At 44.8% G+C, this 15,416-nt stretch overlaps 1 protein-coding gene across 12 annotated transcripts in view; it reads left to right on the top strand.

Moving 5' to 3' along the window:
* Positions 1–15,416, top strand: part of GTF2IRD1 (GTF2I repeat domain containing 1) — a 173,265-nt gene that overhangs the window by 98,446 nt on the left and 59,403 nt on the right. For 11 of the 12 annotated variants that reach the window (XR_012155462.1, XM_073315874.1, XM_073315870.1 and 8 more), the window contains 6 exons: positions 1,357–1,667; positions 3,031–3,120; positions 4,351–4,434; positions 5,674–5,857; positions 9,691–9,716; positions 12,866–12,986. Coding sequence is in view for 11 of the 12 variants with exons in the window: in XM_073315874.1 (XP_073171975.1) it covers positions 1,357–1,667; positions 3,031–3,120; positions 4,351–4,434; positions 5,674–5,857; positions 9,691–9,716; positions 12,866–12,986 (816 nt within the window). In the remaining variant the exon portion in view is untranslated. The remainder of the gene's footprint in view (positions 1–1,356; positions 1,668–3,030; positions 3,121–4,350; positions 4,435–5,673; positions 5,858–9,690; positions 9,717–12,865; positions 12,987–15,416) is intronic. The other variant, XM_073315866.1, reaches the window with a different exon arrangement.

Here is a 15,416-nt window from a genome sequence, read left to right as displayed (position 1 = left end):
ATTTATCACTGTCTGGGGGCCGTGGGATCTTTCCTTAATTATTGAATATCAAGTGAAAACCATATTGAAGTGTTCCTAAATGTACAAGGTTAACCACATTCTTCTCCGTGTCATTACATAGGAATTGTGTGTATGATGAGCAGAATGCTCTTACCTCACCAAAGAGAGTTCTAGTGTAAACCTCCTAAACCGCTTTTCCAATCTAGAAAGGGTATTATCCTGTGCGAGGGGGGTCAGGATTTTTGCATTAAGGGGTGATATAGGGGCTAGGCACCCTCCATGCTATTATAACCACATTTCCAAAAGTGGCCTCTAATTTCGGTCGTGTTAATTTTTGGGCCTGCCAAACTCGAGGCACGTTGGGCCTGATTTTAACAAGTGCCCAGTGCCTACAGCTTCCAGTTTGAAACGAGTTAGACCTCGGGGTGCTCAGCACCTCTGAAATCGCTCGGTATGCCCAGTATGGGCATATAAAATTGGAGGCCCCTTTTGGAAATGGGCAGTTCTCTTCCGACGCGTGTGTAGTTACTCGACGTAAAATTTACCACATTCAGATGGTTAGTACAAGGTGTTATGCACCACCTGAGTTCCCCTGAAGCCTTAGTTTGAGTAGGACCTAAGTGGAGCTTTATCCTCGACCGTGCACGATAGTGAATTCCATCCATAGTTTTGCCCCTAAAGATTGCATTGAGCTGTCTAATTCGTCTCCCCTGCTTTTCACCAGCTGTGGATCTGGCTCATAAAACGTATTGTAAAGATTCTCTTACCTTTCTGAAGAGAGAAGGAAAAGAGAAGAAAATAGGGAGTTAGCAGAGGGAGAAGTTGGGGCAGGTTTACAGCTCCTTTGACAGCAGCCGTAGATTGGAAATGATAAGCGAAGAAGCAGCTGGACCAGTCATTAGAGTGGAGTGGAGATTGTACTTTCCACCCTGCTGGACTGTCTTGAAATGATTGTTTGGAAGCTGTCCTTTCCCTTTCCCTTTCCTCCCCATTGCTGTTTAGCTTGTTTTCCCCGATGTGTGCCATTAAGATGAGTAACATAGACAGCTTGGGCACAAGCCCACCTGTGCAGCTTTAAAGCTGTTGCAAACCACTTTGCCCCCTGGGCTGTATGAGCAAAACCTTTCTTCCTTGCTCCAGGAATCCTTGTGCCCCTGACCTGTAGGGCTGATTCAGCAGACATTTAAGATCAGATGAGACTGAGATTGCATGCAGTGTTGCTGAGCCAAGCGGTGGTTCTCGTAGCTGACGTTGTTAGCTGTATGCAGGCTGGAGCGCGCCGTTCCTATGTCAGATGCCATACGATGGATCTTGAAAGTACCTGTGTTTTCCTCTTCTTTCTTTTTTTCCATTCAGGCCAGCAGACGAGCCGAGCAGAGAGGTGAACCCTAATGTAGAGTTGAATTGTACCTCCCTAGCATCCAAGGGCAGTCGGGATTCTGGTCCAAATAACCAGATCCCTAAACCAGCCAGTCAAGACACTCCATCCACTGTAGCCAGGACCAATTTCTTATACGGTGTCTCGCTGCCTACGCAGATCGCCACGGACCTAAAGCAGGAGATGTCTGCCAGTCTGCACGGGGTGAATGCAGCCAGCGAGATGCTGATGCCCAGGCCCTCAGGAGAGCTGAAGGTGCCTTCCTCACAGGAGTACAGCGACTGCTGTGGTAATAGACTTGCATTTGCTCTCAAAGGAGGGCCTGGCCTAAAGCCCATTGAAGTCGATGGAGAGGCTCTCATTGGCTTTGGGTCTGGCCCAAGATCTGGCTCAAAGAGACAAGGAGTAGTAGTGTTGGGGGTTAGCGCAGTTACTTCTAGGCCTGCCTCAGGTGGCCCGTAGAATTTCACTGCACTCCCGGTCACCTTTGGGTACATTTTAACCTTGGGAGTGGGGGACCATTTGTGGCGTGCCAGAGCCTTTAGTTTAGGGCGTCTGGCGGATCATCGGAGTATAACCGAGGAAAAGTCATTCACTGGGGGGAGGAGGTGATCCAAAGGCCATCATTGCCAATGGAAAGACTTCAGTTGATCTTAGGGGACTTTGGATCGGCTAGCCACTTGCTAGTTCTGAAATCCTTAGCACCATAAAGTGCTTTCAACAGGGGCTATTGTGGCTTTCTAATGACAGCCCACTATATATTCCTGTGGGTGTAGGGGGGCAGAATCAGAATCTGAATTTGGGCATCACCCTCATTCCCTGGGAAAACAGACTTGCCACGTCCCACCTCCACATGCGCTCCCCTGTGCGGATCTAGAGTTGTACAGTCCTCTCTGCGATGACGCTTCTCTGCCACAGCTCCAGTGATAGGCTCCTTCCTAAGGCGCAGACCCCAGCTGTTTCAGGAAGCAGAGCAGGGCATGTGTGCATACTACAGAGAGAACTAACAAACAACATGTGGTGCTTTTTCCATTTAAAATAACCGGTGCAGAGCCTTATGTACCCGAAATGGGGGAGAGCCCAGTTCTGAGGGGTCAGAGACTCAGCTGAGGGTTTTGAAGGGAATTTAAGGGCTCTCTTTCCTTTTGCGTGGCTCTGTATTGAAAAGCACTGAATGTGACTCTACGGGCTTGCCTTAGAGTAGTAGCAATGCAGTGTACATGGGCCACCAATGCTTTTTTAATCCCTGTGTCTTCTAGGCCTGCTCTGATCAGGGTCAGGCGGTGTGATGGCTGCAGCACCAGCAGCCAGTCTATGCCAGATCACCCCTCCCCTTGCTGTCACAAGCATAAAGGGTCCCCCTGCATTTCGGGATTATACGAATCCCTTCAGCTCACCCTCTCATCCCCAGTCCCTTGCTCACTCAGGGATGAATATTGCCCAGGGAAGGGTTCAGTGACTGGCCCAAAGCCATGCAACGAGTCAGTGCCCAAGCTGTGAATAGAATGCAGGAGTCCCTGCTTCCCAGTCCTATGCTGAATCTGGCAGAGTCTAGGCCCTTCTGTGCACACTGGGGCAAGCCTCTTGCCCCTGCTTGTATTAGGTGATAGGGCTCTTATAGTTCCTTTCACCTTGTATTTCCTTGTGTCCAGGACAGAAATCTGCAGTCCCTGGTGGTCCGCTCATCCAGAATGTGCATTCGTCAAAGCGTATCCTCTTCTCCATCGTCCATGACAAAACAGGTGTGATGCTTGCTGGGTCCGGGCAGGGAGGGCACTGCTAGAAAGAGGCAAGGGAAGGGAATGGCTTCTGGCAAAATTCCCAGCCTCTGGCCACTTCTGCTGTTTCCCCACTTCTTGGCATGGCTGCCGAAGCATTCGGCTCGCAGTGGTTGGTGCCAAGTTCAGTGCTCTGACCATCCCCAAATTTCTCTGGCCCATCCTCCGTGAGGAGCTGCTGGGACTTTTGTCCCCTTCTGCCTTCTGAAGCTGGCTCCATAGAGAGCTCTGGCTCTGCACCCCCTTTAACACAATTTAGCCGTAACTCCGTTGAGGAGGCAGGGCGGAATTTCCTTTTCCCTAGTTGCAGTGTGTCAGCATAGCAGCTGGGACCTCTCTCTGTACCTATCTGTACCCACACCTCCCTCCTTGCCTCATCACCCCAGTACTGGAGTGCATCCGAGTCGTCAATTCCTCAGAACACCCCCTGTGAAGTCTGCCCATTTTATAAATGGGGAATTGAGGCACAGTGTAGATTAAAAAGAAAAGGAGTACTTGTGGCACCTTAGAGACTAATAAATTGGTTAGTCTCTAAGGTGCCACAAGTACTCCTTTTCTTTTTGCGAATACAGACTAACACGGCTGTTACTCTGAAACCAGTGTAGATTAAATAACTTGTCCAAAGTCTGTGGCTGACCATCCTTCCTGCCCTGCCTGGCTTTGCAAACAAAAGGGACAGACTAAAATCCCCATCTGGCTCTCTTTTCCACACTGTGGGTGCCCCTGGTGTGCAGGACAATTTCCAAATGCAGAGGAAAATACCATCCCTGCCCTGGGTAATATGCATTGTAACAAGCAATTAAGCATTCACTCTCCTAGATTTTCAATAGGTGGGCGGGGGGAAGGGAAAGTTGATATGAGATTTTAAAACTTCTTGTAACTATTTTTAAAGGTTGGCTTATGGTTCAGTGTGTTCTGTTCTGAAGGTTCTTTCATTTAAATGTTGAAATGTAGGGTCATTTCCTTCGAGGTCCTTTTCACGCAGGTGCAGCTGCAGAGGAGTACACCTCAGGATGATGGGAGAAGCCTAGACCTTATCAACCAAGCTGCCAGCACTTGCTCAGGAAGGGGATATAATTATTTATAAGGCAGCCAAGCCTTGTTCCTGATTCTAACACCTCGCCAGCGAAAAGTGCATCTGTTGTCTGTATGCCATATGGAAGTTCCTTATTTCTTATATTTTTGTTTTGATAGATAAATGGGACAGTTTTATAAAAGAAACTGAAGATATCAACACCCTTAGGGAGTGCGTGCAAATTCTGTTTAACAGTAGATATGGTGAGTAGGAGTTAAAATTCCATTATGCATCTGCAGTGCTTGTGGTTTGCATAACATTATGTAGCAATCACTTTTGTTCCCTAACACAACAGCAGAAGCCATATGCTAAACTCCCTTTTCTTTTCAACATGCCTAGCAGCCTCTTGGTCATATTCCAACCTCTTCATGATGACGACGGCACCTCCTTTGTCAGCCTCAGGAACAACTCTGACATCATAATCAAAAAGGCTGACAAAGGAGGTGCTGTCATCATCATGAAGAAGTTGGAATATGAACAAGAGGCTGCTAGGCAGCTCTCTAACTCCACATTCTACAGACCATTATCCTTTGATCCCACGGAGGGTTACCAAAAGAAACTACACCATCTGCTCAAGAAACTCCCTGAAAAAGCACAGGAACAGATCTGTGCAGACACATGCCTAGAACCCCGACCAGGCGTATTCTGTTTGCTACCTGTCTGACATCAGGAATCATAACATTCAAAAACCAGTAGGAGAACACTTCAACCTCTCTGGCCACTCAGTAAAAGACTTAAGGGTGGCAATTTTGCAACAGAAAAGCTTCAAAAACAGACTCGGAGAAACTGCTGAGCTTGAATTCATATGCAAACTAGATACCATTAACTTGGGTTTGAATAGAGACTGGGAGTGGCTGGGTCATTACACATATTGAATCTATTTCCCCATGTTAAGTGTCCTCACATCTTCTTGTCAACTATCTAAGTGGGCCATCTTGATTATCACTACAAAAGTTTTTTTTCTCCTGCTGATAACACATCTTAATTAATTAGCCTCTTACTCCACCTTTTCATTTTCTCTATATATGTGTGTGTGTGTGTGTGTGTGTGTGTGTGTATGTATGTATGTATATATCTATCTTACTATATGTTCCATTCTATGCATCTGATGAAGTGGGCTACAGCCCACTTCAGCTTATGCTCAAATAAATTTGTTAGCCTCTAAGGTGCCACAAGTACTCCTGTTCTTTTTGCGGATATGGACTAACACGGCTGCTACTCTGAAATTTCTCCCTTAGGAGTAACTTTCGGCAGTGACAAGGGATAAGTTAAGCTTGGAGCCCAGGGCTCTGTTGCTGGGAAAAAGGAGGATAGTAGGACAGCAGACGTGTATCTGTTTTGCAGATCTACTTGAATTACGTTGTCTTCACCTTCTCTTTGTCGTCTTTAAAAAAAACCCCAAAAATCCGTGTGGAAATTAAAACCATCTGTTAATCTTTCAGCTGAAGCTTTGGGTTTGGACCACATGGTTCCTGTGCCATACCGGAAGATTGCCTGTGACCCAGAGGCAGTAGAAATAATTGGGATCCCTGACAAAATACCATTCAAACGACCCTGTACCTATGGTGTCCCCAAGCTCAAACGAATCCTGGAGGAAAGGCACAACATCCACTTTGTCATTAAAAGGTACACGGCTAATCAGAGATACTTCAGAGAGGTGACAAGGATGACATTTTAGCCTACCTATTTTGTGTGAGCATGCAGGTAGTGTTCTGTTCTAAATGTAGTCCCAAAATCGTAACCAGAAAATTTATATTCTGATTTTGGTTTTTTTAATTACATAATAGCAGCAAATATTGGATCACTTTTTCTATTCGCCCACTCTGTGTTTGAAACAAACTTGCACGCAGAAGTATAGCCAAACGTGCAGATGAGGTACCTCAGGAATGTTTCCACCGGAGGCAGAGAGATGGGTTCCCTTGAATCAATTTGGGAATGAAAGAGTAGTAAGCACATTGGGCAGATTCAACACCTGGAAAAGATTTTTTCCAATATAGTTTTACAGAGGGTTCTTTTTTTTCTTTTTTTAACTAACTGTGATGGTTAATAGACCTAAAACTTGACTTACCACATGCTATATAAATAATTACTTTGTTTTTGCAAACAGATGTGTGGGTTTTGATATTCTCTCCCCCCCCCCCCCATCATTGTTTTTCCAGCTCTCTCAATTTTTTTAGCTTTTAACAAAACCAAACCAATGCCAGTTGCCCGGTATTTATAATCATCCCTACAATAACAAACCACGAATGTTATCTCAAATGCCTCAGTGACAACGGCTCTAGATCATCCTAAACATTTCAAGAGTTTTATCTGCCTGCTTATTAAGTAGGCTGTCAAAATGACACATGACATATTCAAATTGTGCCAGCTGAGTGCATATTGAGATATATGGTCATTTCCCCCCTACCTGTATTTGCCTGATAGCCACAGGTATGTTGTGTTTTTTATAGTGGTTTCTGCTTTTTGCACTAGAATAGGAATAGGGTGGAAAGCTGCACAATTATTTCTTCATTTTTGGTGTATATAATCCCTCCTCATCTCTCCAGCAGGGACACCAACGTTTCCTATCTGCCTCTGTCAGCTTATGTGACCCTCATCATCATAGTACTCAGCACCTCGGAATCATTATGTGTATCATGCCCATGGAACAGGGCAGTGCTGTTTATCCCCATTGTACATATGGGGAACTGAGGCGCAGATGGATTTGCCCAAGGTTTATGGTGGAGCAAGTTTCAGGCTGATGCCCTAACAATCCTTCCTCTCCTCACCATTTTGTGAAGTTCCCTCCCCAATGTGCCTTTTTTTTGTTTTCTCCCTTCTTGGGCTCATCTGAAACAGACAATTTCTTAACATAATTTTCATCCTTACTCAGAGCTGTTGATTTGTGTTGTCAACAAAAGCTCCCTTTATTGGGGGAGGGAGACAATAACCGCATCTTTCATTACAAGTTCTTTAGAGAAAACTCAATAATTCCCTTAGTAAAGTCTTTGCTAGCACCTGCAAAATGCAGTGTTATTACATTAGTGTTCTTTATAGTGTCCAAAGGCAACTATCAGGGCTGGAATCCCTTGGTGGTAGGGCTATAAAAACATAGAAGAAATAGGACATCAGTGCCAGATCTGAATTTCTAGACACCTACTGCCACTCAATTTTCAGCTGAAAAATCAGTGAATCCAGTCATGAATTCTCCACTTTCCCTTTAATAAACTGGCACAATGACTCCTGTTTATTTTATGTCAAGGAAAATTGTTCTTATATAGGATGAAAGGGTGTAGATGAGGCAAGATTAGTCGCTTTTGGAGAGAGGCCTCATGGCAGCCCCTCTAGAAAAATCCACATCTGAATTATGCAGCTTGGATTCATCCCATTCTTTTGCAGCGCACATAGCTGCAGTTTATTAATCTCGTGGCCCATTGTGCTTCCTTTAGAAAATGGATATGCTCAAGTGCACTGGCTCTCTCCCTATCAATAGACACAGTGAATGATGGTGCCCCAGTTTAAAGTAGTATGTCCACTTGTTGTCACTAGATCTGTGCTGAGGACAGAGGTTCTGCTTCACTACGGATTTTTAGATTCCAAGATGTGGCTTCATGCTGAAGTGGAATGGAAACTGAAAATTGTGATATGCTTCCCGAAGAACAATTCAGAAAATATTTTTGTTTCAAGTCAATGAGAACATTTGGTTTTTGACAAAATTTTAATGTTCAGTTTTGACTTTTTTGAATTCTGTATTGTATAATAGACCAAATTTCAAAAAAATAGACCAAGTTGGAGTGCTTCATTCTGAAAATATCAGAACGGGACATTTCAATGTGGTTGGAACTTCTTCCTGGTTTTCTTTCAAAACAAAACCTCGGGGAAATAGAGCTGATTTTTGCAGTGTTTTGGTGTTGGTGGGTCTGCATATTCTGATTAAAATAATGTTCCTTCAAAGTTTCTCCAGCCAGCTCTAATCGTAACACTTCATTATGAGCGAAGGCCTGAACTTTCCAGTACATTGGTAGAAGGTTGAAAGAATTACAGAAAGTGAAGCCAAGGCTATTGAACATTAGAGCAAGAAGGAAAAACAAAACCACACATCCCTGACTCAACAAAGTACTTAAACACATGCCTAACTTTCAGTGTGTGTGTGTAATCCCATGGAGTCAGGGGGCCTGTTTCTCCATTGCCTTGCACCTCATAGTCATTTACACTAATGCAAAATGAGTGCAAATGGGGTGTAAAACACTGCTAAGTCAGGCCCCAATCCAGCAAGGCTGCTATTATTATTTGTTATTATCCTTTATTATTTGTGTTGTAATAGTGCCCAGGAGCCCCAGTCACGGAGCAGGACCCCACTGTGCAAGATGCTGTACAAACCGAGAATAAAAAGACAGTTCCTGCCCCCAAAGAGTTTCCAATCTGAGACAGCAGATGGCTACAGATGGATGGGAGAGTATAAGGAAAAAATGGCACCATATTAGTCCGCATGCTAGGTAGTGGTCCCAGCACACCAGTGGCCTAACCTTTGTTAGGTTTTTTTGTAGGTATCATGACAAAGAAGAGTTTGAAAGAGGGATTTGAACGAGGATTGGGAGGTGGCTTTGCAGATGTTTTTGGGGAGCTGCTCCAAAGTGTGAGGGGTAGCCTGGGACAAAGCATGAAGGTGCTTGTTTGGAAATATAACAGGTGGGCAATGGAGGCTGGCATTGTTGGCTTAAAGTTAAGCACATGCTTAGGTACTTTGTTGGATCAGAGCCTTAGAACAAAGAATCAGGCCCAGTGCAACTACTCATGTGCTTAAAGTTATGCACGATATTAAATGATTTGCCAGGACAGCATCTTAGTGTTCAGAGAGAAACCTAAGTTCTTTTAGGTCGTGGGCATAAGATGAATTGCAGACAGTGAGAAACTCTTCCGTCCTAAATTTAGTCATTTAGTGGTCTATTGATAGCTGCTCCTGTGCAAGTCTCCTTCTTTCTGCTCACATAAGAGCTGTTGGACTGAGCAGCTTAGTGAACACTTTCTTAAGGTAACTCTTAAGATAAGTTTTTATAGGAAACTTAACAATGGTCCCGAAATTGCATATGTACAAAAGATGGACAAGATTGCAAATATTCCTGCCATAATGGTAAATGAGCTAGACTGAACAGCAGAATTAAAAGCCATCTTGAACTGTCTTGGCCCCATAGCCCTCTGCTAATGCCAGAAAGTAACAGCTTTATTTAATACAGTTAATGAAATGGAGGGCATGACTTAGAAGCAGATGTTAAGGTGCTTTAGATGAAAGACACATGTTGTTAGTTGTTGGATTTGTACAAGAAAATACAGGGATTTTTTTTTGTTTTTGTTTTGTTTTTTTTTTTTCTCAAGGAAAAGGAATGAATAAACTCAACATGATTCTTACTCAATATATTGTTAAACGATATCTGAAATTCATTCACTAGATGCTCCTGTTTCGTTTCTTTTTCCTCTTCTAGGATGTTTGATGAGAGAATTTTTACAGGTACGTTAATAACTGTCTTTGATTTATTATCTCTGAAGTGAAAGAGAACACAGAGAAATAGAGTTACAATGATGTAATCTATGAACAGCCATAAGTGAAGGGCATATGTAGTTGTGTTCACAAAGGATAAAATCTTATCTACATAATATACACAAGTATAAGAAAATTCACTCCATGCATAGGACCTATGCACCACTTAAATCTAAGTTTAGCCCTTGAAATAGGGCTGAAGTGAGACTTAAGTCGTGCATAGGCCATGAGCTGACTTTGTGCACAGGGTAAATTTCACCCCTAGAAAGCCATGGAATATTTAAACTGTACTTACAAGGGAGAAGACGCATTGTGGATTCCCATTTATAAGTTATTCTCTCTCCCTTGCATATAAAGTGCTAACATGACTCTGTTTTTCTGTTTGTTTGTTTATTTAACAAAAAACAAAAATCCCCAACTAGTTCAATTTAACTGCTTAGCTTTTGTCTTTTGGTCCTTTTTACTTGTACTGTGAGCAATGTAATATGAAAGAGATGTCATTTCAAGCAACTTTTAGCAAATAAAACCAGGCATATATTAGTAAGATCTGAGTGCTCCTTTTGAATACTATGAAAAGACACCCAAAATATTGCTCCAGTGGCTTTTTCCTATCTTAACCTGATGTATATATGAAAAGTTACTGTAAAAATTGCACCATCTGGTCATGTGTTTGTCTGCCAATGATTTTAGACCCAATGGGCTCAATTTACAAGTAAAAACTTATTTTCTCTAACTAAGTGCTTTGCAAATTTAGGCTGGGATCTGAGAGTCAAGCTGGGTGCTTTTATTGCCAGTTATAAAGGTTCTACAAGCCACATTAAGCCTTCAATGGCACCTGTACAAACTTGTTATGTTTCTGGTAAGCCCTCACTAGCACCCACGCAACCCCTTTGCCTACAATGGGGTTTGTGCAAGTGTAACTGACTGGAAATTAGGAAACAATTCCGTTGTTGTTGCACAGGATTGGAACACATTCCAGCTTACTCTCTGCTAGCTGTGTGGTCTCTGCAGGGCTAACAGAAGCAGAAAGTAGTAAAGACTTAGTTTTTGACTCCAGTCAGCAGATCTGAATACACAGAAGAACTGGGTCTGCTGAGTAAGGAGGTGCCATTTTTACTTTACACTTTGTCAGAGTGGCGCTGCACTTTAAGTTGCCATCGACAAAGTATCCCAAGGTTTCCACTGCAGTTTTGCTCACCATTTAATTAAAAACCCACCGTGCCTAGGAAACCTATTTTTGCTGCTCCCTGGGCGGGTGCTTAAGTCAGGCTTCATTGTTGCAAGATCAAGATTTTGGTACATGGAAAAAGTACGTTAGAAGGACCCAGTTGAACTGTGAGAAGATAAATAGCATCTTTTGTGATCCCTGCTGCTTCATGTTCCCATTGCGAAGCCTTGCCCTCTTTTACATGCCGGTGACTAAAGGAAAAGGGACTTTACATGGCCACAGATTGTACACACTTCAAAAGGAGGTAGCTGCAATGTGGCTTCGAGCTGAGTAAAGTTCGAGTATTACAGATGATAACGAGATACCTGCCTTGTTTGTGCAGCTTGTCAGAATAATTCTGCTTCCTCCTTCCCCCAGGTCTGGCTAATCTTTGTCTCCATTCACCTGCTCTCTAGCACCTCATTTTCCTTTCCTTTGCTGTCTTCATAGGGCTCTTTTCATCTCTAAGATCATGGCTGGAGCTTGATTACTGAGGAGCAGGGGAAGGGCAAAGAGAAGGTTTTCATGGCTGCTAAATGCTTATTCGTCTCCTTGTCTCAATTTTGTCACGCCCCCTTCTCTCTCACACCCACAAGGGGCAGATTTTATATGCTCAGGCCATGGTGCTGACACCTCTCCCACTCGCCGCACCACATACAGATTCGAAAACACTTGTATTCGAAGTAGAATGTGATGCCTTTGGCCAAGCAGCAGCCTACAGGATACCACTGGCCTCCAGGTCAATTTGTGTGGCAGGTGGTTGCTCTGAGCCTTGCCTCCCTACCTCAAACTGCATTGCCCAGGGCACCCTCTTGTATCTGTGCTAAGCTCTGAACTGGCCATCCTGCATCAGATTGTTCAACGCAGTGCACGCCGGGCCCCCTCCCAGTCTGACTCCCGTGCTCAGGAATTCAGGCCGCCTGAGGCTACGCAACAATAATATCAAACCGGGAAGGGAACAGGGTGGAGCCTGGCATACCGGCACCTGGGAACTGAATTCATCTTTTAGGTACTTGCCCCCAGAGAAGTGAGGAATCATGGTGAGTTGAGAGAGGAGACATGGAGGACCAAAACCAGTAGGAAGGGCTGGTAAAAGAAAATCCATCGAGAGAGAGGCATGTGTAAACGACAGTCATCTTCAATGCAGTCCCCGGACTCCCCACCACCGGAACCCTCCTGCTCCTGACCCTCCTGGCCAACACTTGTGCAACTGCCTCTGTAACACGTTTCCTGAGGATTTTGCCCCTCAAGCCTTTCACTGCGTTCAGTAATATTACTCTAACTAGCCATCCCTGTGCGAGGAGGTCTGACTCAAATGCAAAGGTGCCCATCTCCCAGGAGGTCCTGCATCTCTTCTTGCTGGAAGGACCTTTCTCTTAGAATGGCGTGAAGGCAATTGCCAAGCAGAATTTCCTGTGCTAGATCATACTATTGCTGCAGTGTAACCAAGAGAAGGTGTCCTCGTATCTTTAGATTGTCTGTACTGCAGTCACAGGGTGACTGCTGCTTGAGTAGGCCCACCTGAGCTCATTTTAATCTAGCCCGTTCAGGTCCAGGAGCAGGGCAACCCCAGAAGCACTTGCTTCAGTGCAGGCTAGCCCTGTGAGTGAGTACCCAGGGTTCCAGACAAGCTTGTACGGCCCACACTGAAGTGCCCTCTGCTCCGGGACCCAAGCTAGCTTAAAGCTAGCTCGTTATGTCTTTCACACCCTCAGATTGGTGTATTGACATACCCTTTATGTGTAACCCAGACACTCACTCTTTATGCATCACAAGCTGCTGACTGGCTTTGTAAATGCAGGAGAGGAACATCAAGTAGTCTAGTGAGCTATGCTGCTAGCATTCGAATTCTTCTGTGGTTAATTCTGGTTTTGCTTTTCATTATAAAACCTTGCTGCGGAACTGGGACCAGGAAGTAAATTTACCAAAGATCCTACCAAGCTGGAGCCCTCCAGCCCATCGGGGGAAATCTCTCCAGAACCACACAGAATGGCACTGCTAGACCTGGCAGGGACTTCTCAGGCTAATAACAGGTATGTGGCTTTCATCTCCACCGAAGCAGTTTCCTCCATAAAGACTAGAGGCTAGATTGTGACTCCCTCAGCCCACGTGCAGCCCCACTGGGGTCCGCTTGAGCCGCTGGTGGAGTGAGATTCTGCATCCGATGAAGTGAGCTGTAGCTCACGAAAGCTCATGCTCAAATAAATTGGTTAGTCTCTAAGGTGCCACAAGTACTCCTTTTCTTTTTGCTTACAATGAGTGTGAGAGTCTTGCTCCGTGGAAGCACTGATCATAGCGCGCCTCTGACATATACTGTGTCTTTCGTTGGTTTCAAATGCTATGCAGCAAGGGAGCTGGAAACCTTCCCATTTCAAATGCGTATGGTTTTTGTGTTTTTGTTTTTTTTTTAACCTGATGCAGTCGGGTTGATGTTACTAGTAAAGCTGTAAGAGAGAACAAGTCTAATCAGCCTTCATTTGTCAGACTTTTAACGCACGAGGCTAGTGAGAGAGTCACTGTTAGTCACAGTAATGCTGAGAAATCTGGAGGGGGAATGTGTAAAACAAAAAGTGGAAAGTATGCGCTCAATTAGCCCAAGCTCTTTCATGCATGTGTGTCTGTGTAAGAGAGATGTTTTGATATCACTTACGGTACACTCTCAGGGCTAGATGGGGGAGTCAAAGGAAGTGACTTTTTTGCCTGAGTGAAAGCCGAGTAAGAACTTCAGGATTTGCCCCAAATGTCTGAGCCTTACAGGGTGGTGTTGTGTCCAGTTTTTGCTGCCTGTCTGTTTAGACTGCAAACTCCTCAGGGCAGGGACTGTATCATCTTTTGTCACTTGGGCAGTGCTGAGCATACTGTTGGCACTGGAAAGATTATTTCCAAAGATGCAGTTGCTGCAAGTGGAAGCAATATTTTGTTTGTCATCCTGAGAGTTTGGAACATGCTCTGCAATCCTCTGTTGGCAGCCATCTGAAATCAGGAAAGACCTGAGTAAGGGGAGTGAGATGGAAGTCACTGAATGCTGTTGCTAATAATGTGGTAACTGTAAGTGCTTTGTTTTAGCACAATAATGAAAACCTCAGGGCTCATTTTTCACCTTTGATGGTGTGCCCACCGTAGCTGCCATTAGCAAACCACTAGAGAAATCAGATCATCCTGCTATTGTGAGCTGATACAAAAAAAAAAAAAAAGATTAAATCTACTGAGTTTGAACAAAAGGGATCGGGTCACTACTGTGTGCAAACAAGGTAGGAGAAGATTTCCTTCCTGAATTATCTGAGATGCCTAAAGTAGGTCTACAAATTCACCATCAGACTGCAGTCTAACAAGTCAAGCTTTATAAGAAGGGTACATTCATAACTGATTGATAGGTGTTTTGACAAATGCCTAATCAAATTCACAGAGGCCAACAGGTGGTGGGACACGAGATGAGGAGGACTCTGAGAATTCTTTCCCAGGTGTCTGGGTGTTGAGTCTTTCCCACATACTCAGGATCCAACTGATTGCCGTATTTGGGGTTGGGAAGGAAGTTTCCCCCCAAGTCAGATGGGCAGAGACCCTGGGGATTTTTTGCCTTCCTCGGTAGCATGGGGCACGGGTCACTTGCAAGTTTAAACTAGTGTAAATGGCGGATTCTCTGTGATTTGAAGTCTTTAAATCACGATCTGAGGACTTGCAACTCAGCCAGAGGCAGGGGTCTATTATAGGAGTGGGTGGGCAAGCGTCTGTGGTCTACAGTGTGCAGGAGGTCAGATTAGATGATCACGGTGGTTCATTCTGTCCTTAGTCTGTGAGGTCAATAGGTTATAACCATCAAGCCTTCAAGTGATGCATGTATAACCACGTGTAACCCACATTACGCGTGCCGGTGATATTCTTATAACACCTATTGATTACGTATTAACTCTCTATGAACTACATGTAAATGTAGTGACATGTGAGTACAGACGGCGGGGGGGAGATGTTCTGGTGTGTGACCAGCTTCGTGCTGCTGAGACCCATGTACATGGCCGTATGTGGCTGCAGCTCTGTGTGAAGAGCAGCGCTCTGGGTGCTGGTGTTACCCCAGAGAGGTGTGATTCCTTCCACAGCCCCCAGGGTGTGCCAGGGGATAGGGGCTATTCTGTGGCACTTCCCTCCTCCCACATGCTCAACCAGCTTTGCTGGGTGAAATCCTGGTCCCAGTGAAGCCCAGGGCAAAACTCGCATGGTGCTCTGGGGCTAACCCCAGGTCTGTGGGAGCTGGGCTGGTGGTCTTGAGGTTTCCAGCTGCACCGTAAACCTGGCTTTACAGTTGGTAGACCCAGGACTCAGAGCTGTGCCAACACGTTCATACTTCACCACGCCGACCTCCTGACTTGTGTCTGCAGCTTGAGCTGCAGCCGCACTGCAAAATGATATGGCTTGGATCCGAATCTCAGTGGGATGGGGGCTCTGCTCTCTCACCAGCAAGGCTCTAG

This window comes from Lepidochelys kempii, chromosome 17 (genome assembly GCF_965140265.1).
Source record: "Lepidochelys kempii isolate rLepKem1 chromosome 17, rLepKem1.hap2, whole genome shotgun sequence".
NCBI lineage: Eukaryota > Metazoa > Chordata > Testudines > Cheloniidae > Lepidochelys > Lepidochelys kempii.
This window is presented reverse-complemented; position numbering and strand designations above follow the sequence as displayed.